At 45.7% G+C, this 15,804-nt stretch overlaps 1 protein-coding gene across 5 annotated transcripts in view; it reads left to right on the plus strand.

Moving 5' to 3' along the window:
- Window positions 1-15,793, plus strand: part of CTCF (CCCTC-binding factor) — a 28,817-nt gene extending 13,024 nt beyond the window's left edge. For all 5 annotated transcript variants that reach the window (XM_021408022.1, XM_021408025.1, XM_021408024.1 and 2 more), the window contains 10 exons: window positions 2,793-3,585; window positions 4,227-4,397; window positions 4,928-5,061; window positions 6,254-6,374; window positions 7,153-7,302; window positions 8,876-9,036; window positions 9,468-9,650; window positions 10,085-10,220; window positions 13,051-13,218; window positions 14,198-15,793. In XM_021408022.1, the coding sequence (XP_021263697.1) occupies window positions 2,793-3,585; window positions 4,227-4,397; window positions 4,928-5,061; window positions 6,254-6,374; window positions 7,153-7,302; window positions 8,876-9,036; window positions 9,468-9,650; window positions 10,085-10,220; window positions 13,051-13,218; window positions 14,198-14,379 (2,199 nt within the window). In that variant the 3' untranslated portion in view covers window positions 14,380-15,793. The remainder of the gene's footprint in view (window positions 1-2,792; window positions 3,586-4,226; window positions 4,398-4,927; window positions 5,062-6,253; window positions 6,375-7,152; window positions 7,303-8,875; window positions 9,037-9,467; window positions 9,651-10,084; window positions 10,221-13,050; window positions 13,219-14,197) is intronic.

Below are 15,804 nucleotides of genomic sequence, written 5' to 3' on the forward strand. Positions count from 1 at the left end.
TTCTTTTTTAACGCTTTCGGTGCCAGTGTTCTGGATGGCAAGAAGGAAAGAGCAGCAGGAGATGGTCGTAGCAGCCATAACCAGTGGATATGGGATGTAATGCAGCAGGCAAAGGAAAGCTCTATGATACCAGCGTGAGAAAATTCCTTGATAAACCAAATTTCCCAATTTCTCGGGCGTGCCAGGTTTCCTACCATCAGCAGGTGTGGTAGCACTGTGAAAATAGCCTGCCTTGAGTTGTTCTCATCAGGTATTTTGACATTTGGTAGGCTTATCTTGAGAAGAAAAGCTTGGTTCCCTTTTTCACCTATTCTTAAAGAATTCGACACAGTTTTAAGCCTTTGCGTGCATTTTATTTATGATTGAATGCTTAAGCAAATCCCCGTTCACCTTTGATATTTCTCTTGGCTATTAGCGACAAATGGATGAGAGTCTCCTATGAGACTTCAGTCCATGTGCATATAATCTGGATTCTGGTTGGACTCGCAGTTCTGTGTACCACTTCCCTTGTTGTGTGAGGATTTCTTGGGCTCTAGTGCCACACTGTGGAAAGCAAGAATTGGCATCCACAGAAATTGAGAGCGGGAGGCTTTGGGAGGAGGTAGCACATGCACTGAGTTTGTATTTGGGGTTTGCTGCCTGTGTAATACTGCTGATAAACCCAGGAAACCTAGTGATTATGGCAGCACTGTGCAAACTAAAGATGGGCTGTAGTGGATGCCTTCCTGGTTTGGTGTGAGGCTTTAGAGAGCTGGACTGGAATGGCAGAATGCTGTTCTGTAACTAGGCTGAGAATTTCTCCTGTGCTGCAGTGGTAGGGCTGGCTGGGATGAAATTTCTTTCTCTCGAGCAACCTTTTGCTTTCTTTCTTTGGAGTAAGCTGCCAACTTGTATCACATGCATACCCAGACTTACTTCTGCTCGTTTCAGTTTTTAGGTAGGCAGCTCATTTTAGTAATATTGGGTCTGTTCTGTGGCATCCTCATTGTTCATCCGGTGAGTTGGGTTGTGGCAGCGCAGCGAGCTGGGTTGCGGTGCTGTGTCTCTAAATTTAGTCTGTTGAGGGGGCATGTGTGTCAAGAGTACGTGCTCTATGGGGAGAGGTGCTGAGCAGCTCCCATCTGTAGGGTGGGAGACAGAGCAGGGATGGCTCAGGTGAATGACAGCACGCTTCTGCTGTTGTGAGTGCCCTTTGAAGTCATGCTTGTCTCCATTCACCTGGACCCAGCAGCAGCCTGCCTTCCTAAGCTGGCAAACCTTCCTGGCACTGTAAGCAGCACGCTGAAACCTTTGGATGCTGGTAACCTGCTTCTTGGGGACGCAGGGACATCCTGCTGTGCAGCCCAAGGGGTGCTGCTCCCTCCCACCCATGGGGCTCCTGCTGTGCAGTGTCTGGGAGCACACACAGGGTGCTCACTCCTAGGTGCCTTTGCAGGTTTGTTGTCAGCTTGAATGATGCAGTTAGGAAAGAGAGCCTTAGGAGAGCCCCACCTGGACTGCTGGGAGCTGGGTGTGCTGGTATCAGAGCTGCTGACCTCTGCTTTGTTCCATCAGATGGAACTGTTAGCTCTGCAGATGGGCTTGTGCCATTTTCCCCTCATCTGCATTCTTGTTACCTCCCACCCAGTTTGTCACATTCTTTTGTTTAGCTCCGTCCTCCCTTTGGGAGGATGGAAAAGGTGAAACCTGAAAAGGCTTCTCCTTTCTACAAACCCTTGAAGATCATTAAAAGATCGTTTGCTGTGATGGTTTCACACCTACTGGAGGGCGAGGAGCAGAGCTCTGTTCCTGTGGCTGCTGCCTGGCGTTCAGCACTCTCATCATCTCTTGTGCTTCAGCCATGTGCCCATATAGGCTGAACGCTGATGGGTGACGAGGAAGAAGAGGCAGCATCCCTGCAGGGCTGCACACGGGGCCATATGGTGGCATTTGTGGGTGGCTGGTGCCCCCTGGAGACCGCTGCTGCCCCTGGGAAGTGAGAAGAACAGCGAGACCAGGGGGATGTGGGTGTCCCCAGTGGGAGCAGCGCTGTTCTGGCACCTCTGCTCCGAGCCCCCATCCCTCACACCGAAGCGAAGCTAGAGCTGGGCATGCTGTGCTCATCCTGCCTGAGGAGGGCACTGTGCTCTCAGCCAAGGAAGGGAGCAGGAAGGGAGCCCCACGCTGCTCACAGGAAACAGGCCTGGCTGCCTGGATCCTTCTTCATTAATGAGCATGCCCCGAGAAACCTAAGCGTGTAGGAAACAAGTAAATGTATTCGGAGCAAGAACCGAAGTCTTCATTTTTAGTCCTTTCTCCTTCTGAAAAAGCCTTGCAGTTCTCAAACTTAATACTTCGTGTCAGCTCTTTGCCTGTGACAGTATGTTAATTTTGTGTCTTTAACATGTATAGCCAAAGACAGACTCTGATATTACTAATCTAAATGAAGTGAAATCCTAAAGAAGCTCGCTAGGGAGTAAAATTATGGTAGACCTTGCCTGTGGGATTTGCAGTTGTTAAGAACTGGGGGTATGCATCTTGCTTAATAATACTTCTTGCTTTCCTTCCGTTCCAAATAACTGGTGGGGGTGTCCCACTGCAGACAGCATCCTGTGATTGCCTTGGTTCATGGTGGCAGGGTGCTGGTAGGAACGAGTCCTTTCAGTTCTCAGTTGTTCTGCTGGATACAGGAGCCATGCAGTGCCTCAGTTAGGCCACTTGCCTCTCAGGGTGCACAAAGTGCAGCTGTTAAAAGACACTGGATGATGCCCAACACTCATTCTTTTGTTGTTGTTCTTTTTTTTTTTTTACAGCAGGAAGGTGAAATGGAAGGTGAAGCAGTTGAAGCCATTGTGGAAGAATCCGAAACTTTTATTAAGGGGAAAGAGCGCAAAACCTATCAGAGACGCCGCGAGGGAGGGCAGGAGGACGAGGCTTGCCACATAGCACCAAACCAGGCAGACGGAGGGGACGTGGTGCAGGATGTCAACAGCGGTGTGCAGATGGTGATGATGGAGCAGCTGGACCCAACTCTCCTCCAAATGAAGACTGAAGTAATGGAAGGTGCCGTGCCTCAGGAAACGGAGGCTACGGTAGATGACACGCAGATCATAACGCTGCAGGTTGTTAATATGGAAGAACAGCCTATAAACCTGGGTGAGCTTCAGCTGGTCCAAGTACCCGTTCCAGTGACTGTACCTGTTGCCACCACATCTGTGGAAGAGCTTCAGGGAGCTTATGAAAATGAGGTTTCCAAAGGAGGCCTGCAGGAGGGAGAGCCCATGATCTGTCACACCCTGCCTTTACCAGAAGGCTTCCAGGTGGTGAAAGTGGGCGCTAACGGTGAGGTGGAGACACTGGAACAAGGGGAACTTCAGCCACAAGAAGATCCCAATTGGCAAAAAGATCCAGACTATCAGCCACCGGCCAAAAAAACAAAGAAAAACAAAAAGAGTAAGCTTCGCTACACCGAGGAGGGCAAGGACGTGGATGTCTCTGTGTATGACTTCGAAGAGGAACAGCAGGAGGGTTTGTTGTCTGAGGTCAATGCAGAAAAGGTGGTGGGCAACATGAAGCCGCCGAAACCAACAAAAATTAAAAAGAAAGGTAAGCTGCGAGTGCGTTTTGAAAATGGATTTGTTGTGGGGGAACCTTGCAGTGTGGTTGCAGTGACTCGGGAGATGCAGGCAGGAGTAAAGCAGACATGCCCAATGTCCCGTGCTGCCTCATTTTATAGCACTCAGCTCTGCTGTTGCTCAGGCACATAGGCTGTAAAGGAGTTATTTGCTTCGGTGTGATGCTGTGACATTAGTATTCCCATATAACTGCAGTTGAAAAGATTCTGGTTTTTGCTCTAATACATATTTAAGTGTTTGCGTGTGCGTTTTGCATGAGGAACCAACAGTGCAATTAGCTTTGTGATTTTTTTTTTTAACGAAGTGCTGGATAGGGTAAATGGTGCGAAATGCAGCAGTGTGTACTTTCCTTTCTGGAAATTTAAACCTGTAAATTAAGGAGCCCTTTTCAGAGTCTGTAGGAACATTGAGTGCTGGCATACGAAAGGAAAATCCAAGCCAAACTAGTCACTGCCTGTGTTCCTAAGGATGTACAGTTGGATGTAATGGTGCAAGATTGTTCCTCACATTAGCTAAACCTCCACGGTGTTTCCTTTTCCCTGCTGACCTATTATTATGTTACGCAGTAGACCACAGTACTCTCAAGTAAAGATGATTTTCTTCATGGCTTAGGTGTAAAGAAGACATTCCAGTGTGAACTGTGCAGTTACACTTGCCCACGTCGTTCCAACTTGGACCGCCACATGAAAAGCCACACTGATGAAAGACCACACAAGTGCCATCTCTGTGGCAGGGCGTTTCGGACAGTCACGTTACTGAGGAACCACCTCAACACTCACACAGGTACTCGTGCTTCTGCCTGCATTGTTTGTGTAGGATTTGCTCTGCCTTTAGAACAAAAGCAAGGTGATGCTTCTGATTCCAGTTACGAACCAAGCTAAAGAAGAATCTGTGCAGTGCTGCTGTCCGTTTCTCATATGAATGCAGGTGTTTTCTGCCTGGCCAGGTCAGGTGCAAACCTCATCCATCCTATACACAGGTTAAGAAAAAGCAGCCCTGGGCTTGGCTTAAGCTTAAAAAGAAAGAAAATCCAGTTGTGTTGGGTGTTAGCAGTTGTATTCTAGGCTTTGTGTGGCCATTGCTTCTTGCAAAGAAGTAGGTTGTAGAAATAAGCTGGAGCTAAGAATAAGGGAATCAAAAGCAGAATGGGGAAAAAAAAGGGTTATAAACAACATCAGTATAACTTTCTGGTAGGATCTGTAGCACGTTTCTATTGCTGTTGCTTAAATTTCTGGTGTAAAAAGGTAACTAAACTGTGCCCTATTCTGTTACTCAATCGGAATGCCACCTTCCTTTTTGCTGCCGACGATCAGGTACTCGCCCTCACAAGTGCCCAGACTGCGACATGGCCTTTGTGACCAGCGGGGAGTTGGTTCGGCACCGCCGCTACAAACACACCCACGAGAAGCCCTTCAAATGTTCAATGTGTGACTATGCCAGCGTGGAGGTATGTGAGCTAATCGTGCAACACCACCACAGCAACGAAGGAAATTGGTCTTGAAGAAGATGAAAGGAATTGTAGCGTGCTCTGTGTTGATGGAGGCAGCCATCTCCTATGCAGGGCGTGTGTTTAGGCCAGAGGTGCCCTCCAGTTCTAGGGCTGTGTGCTTGACACGTTACGTGCTCATGTTGTTAGGATGTCTGCAGCCAAAATGAATGACCCTTTGCTTCAGTCCTAGAGAAAAGCAGCTTTGCTTATATCAGATGATTATCTAATTTGCAAGCAAAGCGTCATTTGCTGGAGTATGCTCTGTGCAGGGCAGTTAGTTGTGCTTCAGGACAGCCTTTGAATTGTAACAGAAATCACACAACATGGTAGGGAAGAGAGATTTGAGCAGGATGAGAGATGGTTTAAAATGCAGTGTGTGCAGTGGAAGAAGGTCAGTGGGCAGCATCGAGTCGGGGGGGGGGGGGGGTCAGTCTTTATCTCCGTGCTGTGACTGCAGTGCTGAGGTTTGAATGTCAGACTGTTGCAGTGATATTCACAGTATGAATTAAGACCCAATTTGTCTTAATGTGAGCTTGTGCTCCCTTCTGTGGACAGCAGCTCTTGATTATGCAGTGTGCTCATACTTGAGCAGAAAATGACTTGATTCCTGTCTTCTAGATAAAAGCAGAAGGAGAGTAAAGAAATTTTCACCTTGTTGACTGCAGATCTAGAATTGTTTTTAGCAAGTTTGATCACCTCAAAGTAACTGGAGAGCACCCAAGAAAGCACCCTCTGGGGGAAAATAAATGGTGTGGAGGACATTACGCTGCCTATTGTCCCCACCTCCCAAGTTCCTTAGGCACTTGCTCTACCAGAACACTTTCTTTTGTCTCTCCAAGCTAGCTTCAAATTTTAGCATGTCCTCAAATTCTTGAGATGGCTGATATCAGTGAGGTGAGAATGAGGCCCTAAATGGGGCTGCACTGAACGTGGGAATAAGCGTCAAGCAAGACTAGGAGCATGACTGCAAAGTACAGTGGGAGGGAGAGGTTGTGTGCAGCATGAGAATGGAATTGAAACGTGCTTGCTCCTGTTTGCTTTGTTGGCGAGATAAGACAAAAGTCAGCTACCTTAAATTCTTGACTGACTTCTTGTGCTTTTTGGAAGTCGGGCCTGCTCATCTATGCTAACTTCAGTCTTGCTCTTTCAGGTTAGCAAATTGAAACGCCACATTCGTTCTCACACTGGGGAGCGTCCGTTCCAGTGCAGCTTGTGCAGCTATGCCAGCAGGGATACTTATAAGCTGAAGAGGCACATGAGGACCCACTCTGGTATTGCTGACGTGTTTTTCATTTTAGTGGTATCCGTGTTTCGGTGTCAGAGTGCTGAAACTGCATAATATACGAGCTGACACTCTTAATTGGCAAAATAGATGTTTTTTTATTTCATGTAAAAACCTTTATCACAGTTTGCAGCTGAAAAATATACACCGTAATTTATAAGCACCAGTAAATACATAAGCCAGTAGGAATTACTACCCCGAAAAGTGAGCTTGGAGGATTCCAGTTTCACTGTGAGGTGATAAAATGCTTGTAGTAAGGATGGGAGAAATCTCTTCCCTTCTTAGTGTTCCAGTTGTAGATGAGCCATTTTCAGTTTCATGCTCAGCATAGTTGCAAAAGCATTTCATGCGTGTAATGCATAAAGATCCTCAGTTTTTAATTTGATGGAAGTAGCAATTGTGTTTAGCACAGAGTGTTTGCTGGAATGCCAGGTTGATTATATGGCTAAAATTGAACTTGAGTATTCAGAAACCCTGCCCCCAAAAAATCTGCTTCCGCGTGCTGTCTTGTGGCAGCCTGCAGGTAGGTCTTCCCTGCACTTTCTCCAAGTAAGGATATTAATTTAACTGCTGTGTTTAAAGAGTAGATTTGAGTTTCTTGGTGGAAAGATGCATACAAGAACAAAAACTTCTAGAGAAAGAGCTCAATGTCCCTCTTTCTAGAGTCACTGTTTGTACCTTCTGTCTACTGCGAGTTTCTGAGAGCTTGGTTAGATGTTATTTCAGTAAAAGTACTTGTGCTATTTCTTTTCCTTCTGCTACTGTAGGAGAGAAGCCATATGAATGTTACATCTGCCATGCTCGCTTCACTCAGAGTGGTACCATGAAGATGCACATTCTGCAGAAGCACACGGAGAACGTGGCCAAATTTCACTGTCCTCACTGTGATACTGTCATAGCGAGAAAGAGCGACTTGGGTACGTACCTCAGAAAAGTGGTCACTTGTTGAAAGTGCTGCAGAAACCTTTTCCCAGAATTAGAGTTCATTTGACCCAACTGCTGTCTGCTTTTTAACCTAACCGTTCTGGTAACTGCACAAAGTGAAGCACAGACTTAGATATGGAGCTTCTAATACATGCTTAGCTTCCCATAATTGCTGCTGACTGAGATTGTTCAGTTTCTTTTAATTATTTGAAAGTGTAGGATGCTATCCAAACATACGAGGCAAGCTGCTATTTTTCAGGCCCATAGGTGGGGACTGAAAACGCCTCAAAGGAGGCATTTATTGAATTGAGACTAGCATTACCAATTGCACGTGGATTAGATTTGAGAAACCAAAGGTCAATTGACTTGACTTCCTGCATATTGGAAGCTGTTACATTTCATCCACATGCATCTTCACTCAGCTAATGGGCTTGAATGTGAACAAATACTTTCATTTTCCAGGAAGTGGAGCTGTGTGCTACAGGCAGAATAGCCAGACAGGATTGCCACAAAAGCCCTGAGTCCTTGCAGTAGAGAGTGTTATCTAGTGAGCAGTACCCAGTGATTCCAGCAGGCGAGCTCTCTGATGTACAAGAAGGTGAAAAATAATGTCAGCCCAGAGCAGCTGAGAAGGAAGAAGCCACCATTTGGCAGAACTTGCAGTCTGTAAGCAAAATATCAACCACGTCATGGAAAGGCAGGCTGCCTTCCAATTAAAACGAATATGAAATGCTACAACGAGGGGTGGCAGCCAGCTGATGTCAGGTGTCTACCAGAGCAAATGGGAACTGATTTACAGCAGAGAAAAAACTGATGTTAGCTATGAAGAATTTTTCTTCTAATAACGCTGTAGTCTACAACAGGCTGCCTTGTGCAGCTGTGATATGCTCTTAGTTTGAGTGTTTTGAAGAAATGACTAAAACCTGGTATCCCTATCACCTTCTAGCCCTGTCACTGACTTGTAATCCTGCAGAAAATCCTGTTTCCAATGTATTACCAGGCTTCTGGCTGAATTCAGGCAGTTCAGAGCAGAGTGGTCTTAAGTGGCTTGTGAACTGTTATGTTTTACTTCTATAATCCTTGTGTGTTGCATAAGCATTGCTAGCAAAAAAAACCACATTGTGCTGTCCCCCAAGAGAGTCCTTGTGGATGCATGCTGCCAGAAGCAGACTTGGTGTCCCTGTTGGCTGCTGTGCTTTAAGGCTAGCATAGATTGTTTGGAAAAACCCATTTAAGGTGCCACTTCTTTGCATATAATTTTTTAACTTATGTGGCACAACATCAAATCCTTTACCACTTGGAAGTGCGCTGTGCTGACAGATTGCTACCAACTACTAAATCTAGAATCCTGTGGCAAAACTTGGCAGAGACCTTTCAGTCAAGAAATTGTTCTGATTGCTTTTATTTGTGAGCCTTACTTCTTTGGTAGAACTCTGAATTAATGGTTCACTCTCCTGGCTTGAACCCGAGAAAATGTGGAGGGGAGAAGTGGTGAGGGACTATGGGCTAATGTCTTCAATGCTTGGAAAGCCAAGGTGATGAAAGCCTCTGGTTCTTTGCTCCTAGGTGTTCATTTGCGAAAGCAGCATTCCTACATTGAACAGGGCAAGAAGTGTCGCTACTGTGATGCTGTGTTCCATGAGCGCTACGCCCTCATACAGCATCAAAAGTCTCACAAGAACGAGAAGCGCTTCAAGTGCGACCAGTGCGATTATGCATGCAGACAGGTGAGTTGTGCAGCTGGCACCCCTCGTGGGCTTCGGCACAGGAGGTAAAAACAGGAGGGAGGAATCTTAGCTGTGAAGTTGGTCTGGCTGTTGAGGTCAAATTAGCTCTCCCCTTCTTCTGAAGGGAGCAGGTGAAGGAGAGTTCACTGGCTTTTGTCTCTTGGTGTGGTGCTCACCTTTAGGGAGCCCCCTCTAAAGGGGATAGGTCACAATGCTGGTGTATCTGTTGAGAAAGGGTTGGTAAGAGTCCATGTGGAATGTGAATAGCTAGGACTGAATGTGCTGTCAGCCAGGATGTACACCCATTCCTGCAGAATCATCTTTTTCTGATACTGCTCTTAACCCAAAGTTTTGGGCTCTTGGCCAAAAATCAGCTCTTCTGTGGTTGCATGAGTTCTCAGGTTACTTCTTGTGTCTCTCTTGTCCCTCAGGAGCGGCACATGGTCATGCACAAACGGACCCATACTGGAGAAAAGCCTTATGCCTGCAGCCATTGCGATAAAACCTTCCGTCAGAAACAGCTCCTCGATATGCACTTCAAACGATACCACGATCCCAACTTCGTCCCTGCTGCCTTTGTCTGTTCCAAGTGTGGTAAAACATTCACTCGCAGGGTAAGGGCACACACTGCTCTGAATTAACACTGTGTTGGTTTTCAGTGGAATGAAGGCTGGTGGGGAAGGGGGAACGGGAAGGATGATGTGCTTCCCCAGAGGGAAGGGTGGCTGAGGTACAGGGACTATACTGACATTTTAAATAGAGCACTCGCTTCTTTCTGAGAGAGCACGTGATATAATTCAGAACTAATACTGTCATGTATGAACATGAACATCAAAAGCAGTGTGAAAATTCAACTTCATTCATAAGAGTTATTGGAATAAACTTATGCGTTTTCACTCATTTATTAAGAAAACACACACTCACACTCACAAAAACTCACAAGTAAGTTATCAGAAATATGTTTATAAACATAGGGCTGGAGTGCTTGATCTTGATTTCAGTGCATGCTTTGTTTTTTTTGTTCTTTTCTCTTTCCTCCATGGAGTAGAACACAATGGCCAGACATGCTGATAACTGCTCTGGCCTAGATGGTGGAGAGGGAGAGAATGGAGGAGAGACAAAGAAGGGCAAACGTGGCCGAAAGAGGAAGATGCGCTCTAAGAAGGAAGATTCCTCTGATAGTGGTAAGGAGCAGCACAGTACATGCTGAGAGCTACACACCTGGGATTCACTCTGTGTTAGCTGTTAGTTTGCCATTTTTGTAGGTTTATTCTGGTAATTGAAAGGCGTTTATCTGGTTAGTAAGTACAAAAATAATAGTACGTGACCAAGTACAGAGATGACTGCCTGTAGGGGGTAGCACAAATTCTGCCATCCTGTCCTCTTCTAAAGCCTGAGTAGTTGGTTGGGGACAAAAAACCCACTTCTCTTGCCCCTTGCCTTGGCTGCACAGTCCCTGTCCTTCCTGCTTTTGTGTGTGTTTTCAGCATCCCAAAAAGAAGTGGTGTGTTTCTCTGCTGTGAAATGTCCTATGCTCCTACTTCTCTGCTGCAGGAAAGCATGTGGCATGTCCAAACAGCCAACCCCAGTGTTGAAAGGCTTGGCTTCTTCTGGTAGGAAAGGATGGGAACCTCCAAGAAAATGATAGAGTACTAGCAATTTGTGGGCTGTTGTGAAAGACCTGCTGAGCTGATTAAAGGGTCCAGGGAGCTGTTGGTGTCTTCCACCTGACAGATGTTTTTGCACATACACTGGTGTTGGGAAGATGGCCACTGAGGGGCACCTGGCTTGCCAAGTCAAGTGCCAAAAGATGAGTTAGGTGCAGCTCAAAACAGAGTGGCTACTGTCTGTAAGCTTCTCCAGAACAGAGAGGCAAACTGTTTCTGCAGGTAAACTGCTTGCCTTCATTGAGGTATTCTTGGTGAAGGAAAAGCTCATAGTCTTTCCTCTTGCTAAGGGAAAAACCATCGTATCTTCAGCAAGAAAATCCAGATGGAACCTAAAGACTAACCAGATGAAAGATGATTCTGCTAAAGTAGTATTGCAAAGTAGTCTTTCATCTGAAGTCCCTTGTGTAATTAATGAAGGGATGTAGGTTAGAGAATGTGTATCTGGAAATCTTAAGTGACAGACAGGTTTTACAGGAAATGAGACAGGTATGGTCAAACTGGTGGTTGTGTAAACCTTGACAGCAGAAACTAAGTAATAATACATAATTTCTTAAACTCATGTTTGTACAGATACTTGGGAACAGTGTGTTATAGTCCACTGGATAAAGCGTGGGTAACTAATAGTTCATGTAAAACATGGCAGGATTTAGGGGCCAAAGAAGAATAACCATCTTGATAGAAACTAGCTTAAACCAAGTGGTTCTGGAGTTTTAACGTCTGGTTTGGAGGCTTCTAGTGAACTTATTACTTAGTCAGTGCGGTGTGGGCTTCAAACCAGGTTCTGGGGAAGCTGGTCAGGAGTCATGCTTGTTAGGTGAGCTGATGAGCATTGTGTGGCTGTGGCTCAGAGTCCCTGGCTGACACAGCTCCTTCAGCCTCAGATGAGTTGCCAAGTTTGGGCTGAGTCCCTCAGGAGTCATCTGATGGAGAAGCAATTCACCAGCGTGAGCTGAGTAGCAGTAAGAAAGAGGTTCTAACTACGTTCACTTTTGAGAATTTGAGCATTCAGCGTTCTTATCTCTTGATCTGCAGCTTCATGAGTTTCTACAACTTCCACATTGTGTATGGTGAGCAATTCCACATTGAATATGGTGAGCAAAGCTGTGACAAAACAGGCCCTTGTGATGGATCACCTTGGTCATGCGCTAGGCATCTTGAGTGTGTTGCTGGTGCTAACCATAGTAACTTCAGGGAGTACTCGGAGGTGTAAGGTTTGGAGTGATTAGCTCAGTTAACAATATAAAAGCTGCAAGAAGATACAGAATCCTAGAATGGCCTGGGTTGAAAAGGACCTCAAAGATCGAGTTTCAACCTCCCTGCTGAGTGCAGGGCTGCCAACCTCTAGACCAGGCTGCCCAGAGCCACGTCCAGCCTGGCCTTAAATGCCTCCAGGACGGGGCATCCACAGCCTCCTTGGGCAACCTGTTCCAGTGCATCACCATGCTCTGTGTGGAAAAACTTCCTCCTTATATGTAACATAAACCTACCCTGTCTCAGTTTAAAACCATTCCCCCTTGTCCTATTGCTATCCATCCTCATAAACGAAGCTTGCTGTCAGGCTGTTGGATTGGAATCAGTTCCAAAATGCAATAAGGCGCAGAGCTGGATGGGAGCTGTACAGCCTTCAAATGTACTGTAGTGGGCTCTCTTGCCTCAGGAAAGAGGTTCTAGGGAAGATCCTTTTGGTCACTGGTTGGTATGCTGCTGTTTAGTGGTGGCACTGGAAAGCACAATGTGTGATCTACAGAGCTGTGTTTAACTCCATTGCTTAAGAACCCCCCCAGTTTTGTGTGGCTCTGCCATATTCAACATAAGGATTTGAATTCTTGGACATAAGTTCCAGTTAGGGAGCTGCAGTCCCGATTTCCTACCTACTTAACAACAACAGAAAAAAATGTGGCACTGTTGTTTCTTGAGGGCTGGGAGACTTGGTGTTGGATCACTGGAGTTCTAGAATGTGTCATAGAGACACTGCAGTCACCGCTGCCAGTGGGAAATGTATCCAGGTGGGACTTGGATCTAATGGCTCCTGATGAGTGTGGAACAGCCCAGCAGCCTGTTATGTGAGCTCCCCTCCTGCCACTGTCTTTCTGAGCTCCTTCAGAGGAGCTTTTATCACATAACCTTACATAGAAGGAAAAAAGAAACTTGACTAAGTGGCAGTTCCTTGCTTCTAAGGTGAGGTGACAGGCTGACATCCACGCCACCAGCTTCTTGGCAGAGCAAGTTTGCATTTTGTTCCGACTCGACTCCTTGTGGTCGAGGATTGGGTGGTGGTTCTCTGTGGGTAGGTATTTCAGTCTTGTCTGAGCTGAAGTCTGACTCGATCCAATGCTTCTTTTAGAGGAGAACGCTGAACCAGATTTGGATGATAATGAAGATGAGGAGGAGACAGCAGTAGAAATTGAGGCTGAACCAGAGGTCGAGCCAGAGGCTCCTGCACCACCTCCCAGTAAGAAGAGGAGAGGAAGACCACCAGGCAAAGCCGCCACCCAAACAAAGCAATCCCAGCGTAAGTCACTGCTCGAAGCTCATTGTTAGGCTGCTTGAACTGCTTTTGTTCTTTGATTGGACCATTCTTGTAAGAGCTCTGCTCCTCTCAAGGGAGCTTGTTTTAAAAAAAAAAAAATAATAATTGCACTTGTCTGTACTTTGCAAAAGCTGCACCATTGGCTTGAAATAAGTTGTGCGTGTTTTCTGGTCAGGAGGAAGCATAGTTGCTTCAGACTATGCAAAGAAGGAGAGGATTTTTTTCATCAGCATTATTCCAACTCACAGATGTGCAGACTGCTCCTTTCTTTGTGTCACTTGCTGTACGGTTACTGTTAACTGTACAATTGCTGTAGTGTTCCTACCACAAACGAGCGTGCTTGCATTTCTGAGCGTGCGGGCGTAGCTTCAGCCCTGCAGAGTTCTCTCCTTCCAAAGAGAAATCAATAACTGTGCAAAGGCTGAGTTAAAAATACTGGGAACAAAGCGGAAAGGGCAAATCCGTTCCTGCAGAGGGTGATAGCTCCCCAGGGCCTTGGCCGTCTGCTCAGTGCTACAGGTGTGGCCTCCGTCCTTCCTGCATCACAGCATGGGGGAGCTTCGCGTGCTGACGTTGTCACAAGTGTGACTGGACTTCCCTAAATTGGAAGCTTTGCTCTTCGCTGTGAGTGAAGAGGGGCCGGTCTGACCCGCACCCATGCGCTGCTGTAGTCTGCTTCGTTGGCTGCTGTGCAAAATGCTTTCTTTGAAGGTAGTCTTAAAGCTGCAGCATGCCTAGGTTTGTCCTGTTAGCACATCTTCGTGCAGGGGGGAGGAAGTGGAGGGCTGATTTGCAGATGAGTGAGGCACGTTGAGTTACTCTCCAGTGAGGAGGGAATGCCTTTGTTTTCCATGCAGAAGTCCTAAGTATGTACTGAGAAGTCACCTGAGGGAAGCAGCTCTGGAACCGGTTAAAAACCTCTGCTGTTTTTTCTCTCCCCCTTTCTTTTCTGCCCCTCCAGCTGCAGCAATCATTCAGGTTGAAGACCAGAACACTGGTGAAATCGAAAACATTATAGTCGAAGTAAAGAAAGAACCTGATGCAGAAACAGTAGAGGAAGAGGAGGAAGCTCAGCCTGCTGTAGTGGAAGCTCCAAACGGAGACCTCACTCCTGAGATGATTCTCAGCATGATGGACCGGTGATGGAGGAGGACCACGCCGGGTGTCTGAACTGGCCTGGGCTGTGTTTAAGCGGCTCAAATCTATTTTTTTTTTTCCTTTTACCTTTTTTCTTGGCTTTGGGAAATGCATCATTTTAGACCATTTTACCAAACATACTGGGAAATAAAACTTCCAAATGATGTTAGAATGTGATTTAACTAGAACTTGCTGTTTTTATGTTAGCATTACAGGATCATGGAACATTAGGAAATGCTTCGGAGTCCATGAGGGTTTCCCGTGAGGTGCTTGATTAGTTTTGTTCTGAACTGCATTGTAAAACAGGGTCCCGGGACGGCCAGCTTTACGTGCAACGAGTTTTATTATCCAGAAGTGGAAGCCTTGACTAGAATATGTGGTAAACCACTCCGGACTTTGCCCTTCCAGTTCCCAGAGTCCTCGAGCCTCCTTCTCTCGGTAGTGTTTTTAACTGTAAATGCAGACTTGGGAGGGTTCTAGACTTTTTAAATGTTTTTTGCTTTCCCCCACTGACTAGCTCTGGTTCTCCAAGTCGGCTGCACACGGTAGTTTTGGCATGCTCCAACTGGTTTCTGTCCTTAACGTGCTTTGCTTTCTGCAAAGCATTTCTGTAATGGTCAAGCTTGTAAATAACTTTTTTTTTTTTTTACATTTTAATCTTTTTCCATTAATTAAGAGGTATGCAAAAATACAGTTTAAATAAAGCCCGGTATTTTAATTCCTTTGGAACTGAGTGATAAAGAGGATCAATAGTGTGAATGCTGGAGAAGCTGCTGATCACCGATCACGTAGAGGAGAAGCGTTCCCCAGACTATTGCTTGCAGAACAGCAGGAAAAACCCCCCACGTGAGAGCTGGCTTTGAAGCACACGGAGCCAGCCTTGGAAACACGTGTAATTAACCCTCTTGTTGAGTTATAACCTGACGACTACATTTTCTTTGCTCTATCTCGTAGTTGTATTTTGTGTTGATGAAGCCTTTGTTAAGACAGAAGCGGTGATTTTTTTTTTACGTGGGTCACTGCAGCCCTCAAAAACCTGGGCCGGGAAATTTTAATAGGTCAGTAATTACACCATTTTTGGATCTCTAATAAAGACAAAAGGAATAATGTGAAATACAAATGATGCCTGTATATGAAACTGTCACATGTTAAAATATGTAAGCTTTTTATAGAGCCTCAGTCTTGCTGATTTCAAACAAATTTTTTCTTCTATGTATCGCTTTTAAGAGAGCTATCAGTTTAGCTATCAGACTCTAGGTTGATGCATTTTTGTACTTAGCTGTACTGTGTGATATTTTTCATTATTTTAGGAAGCCAACATGGAAAAAAAAAAAAAATACTGTTATAAAATATGTAATGGGGTTTGAAAGCTGGGAAGGAGAATATACTGCTGTACAGCTAATAAATAATAATGGATTAACGTGTGTGCTC

The sequence above is a fragment of the Numida meleagris genome, chromosome 10, assembly GCF_002078875.1.
Source record: "Numida meleagris isolate 19003 breed g44 Domestic line chromosome 10, NumMel1.0, whole genome shotgun sequence".
Classification (NCBI taxonomy): domain Eukaryota; kingdom Metazoa; phylum Chordata; class Aves; order Galliformes; family Numididae; genus Numida; species Numida meleagris.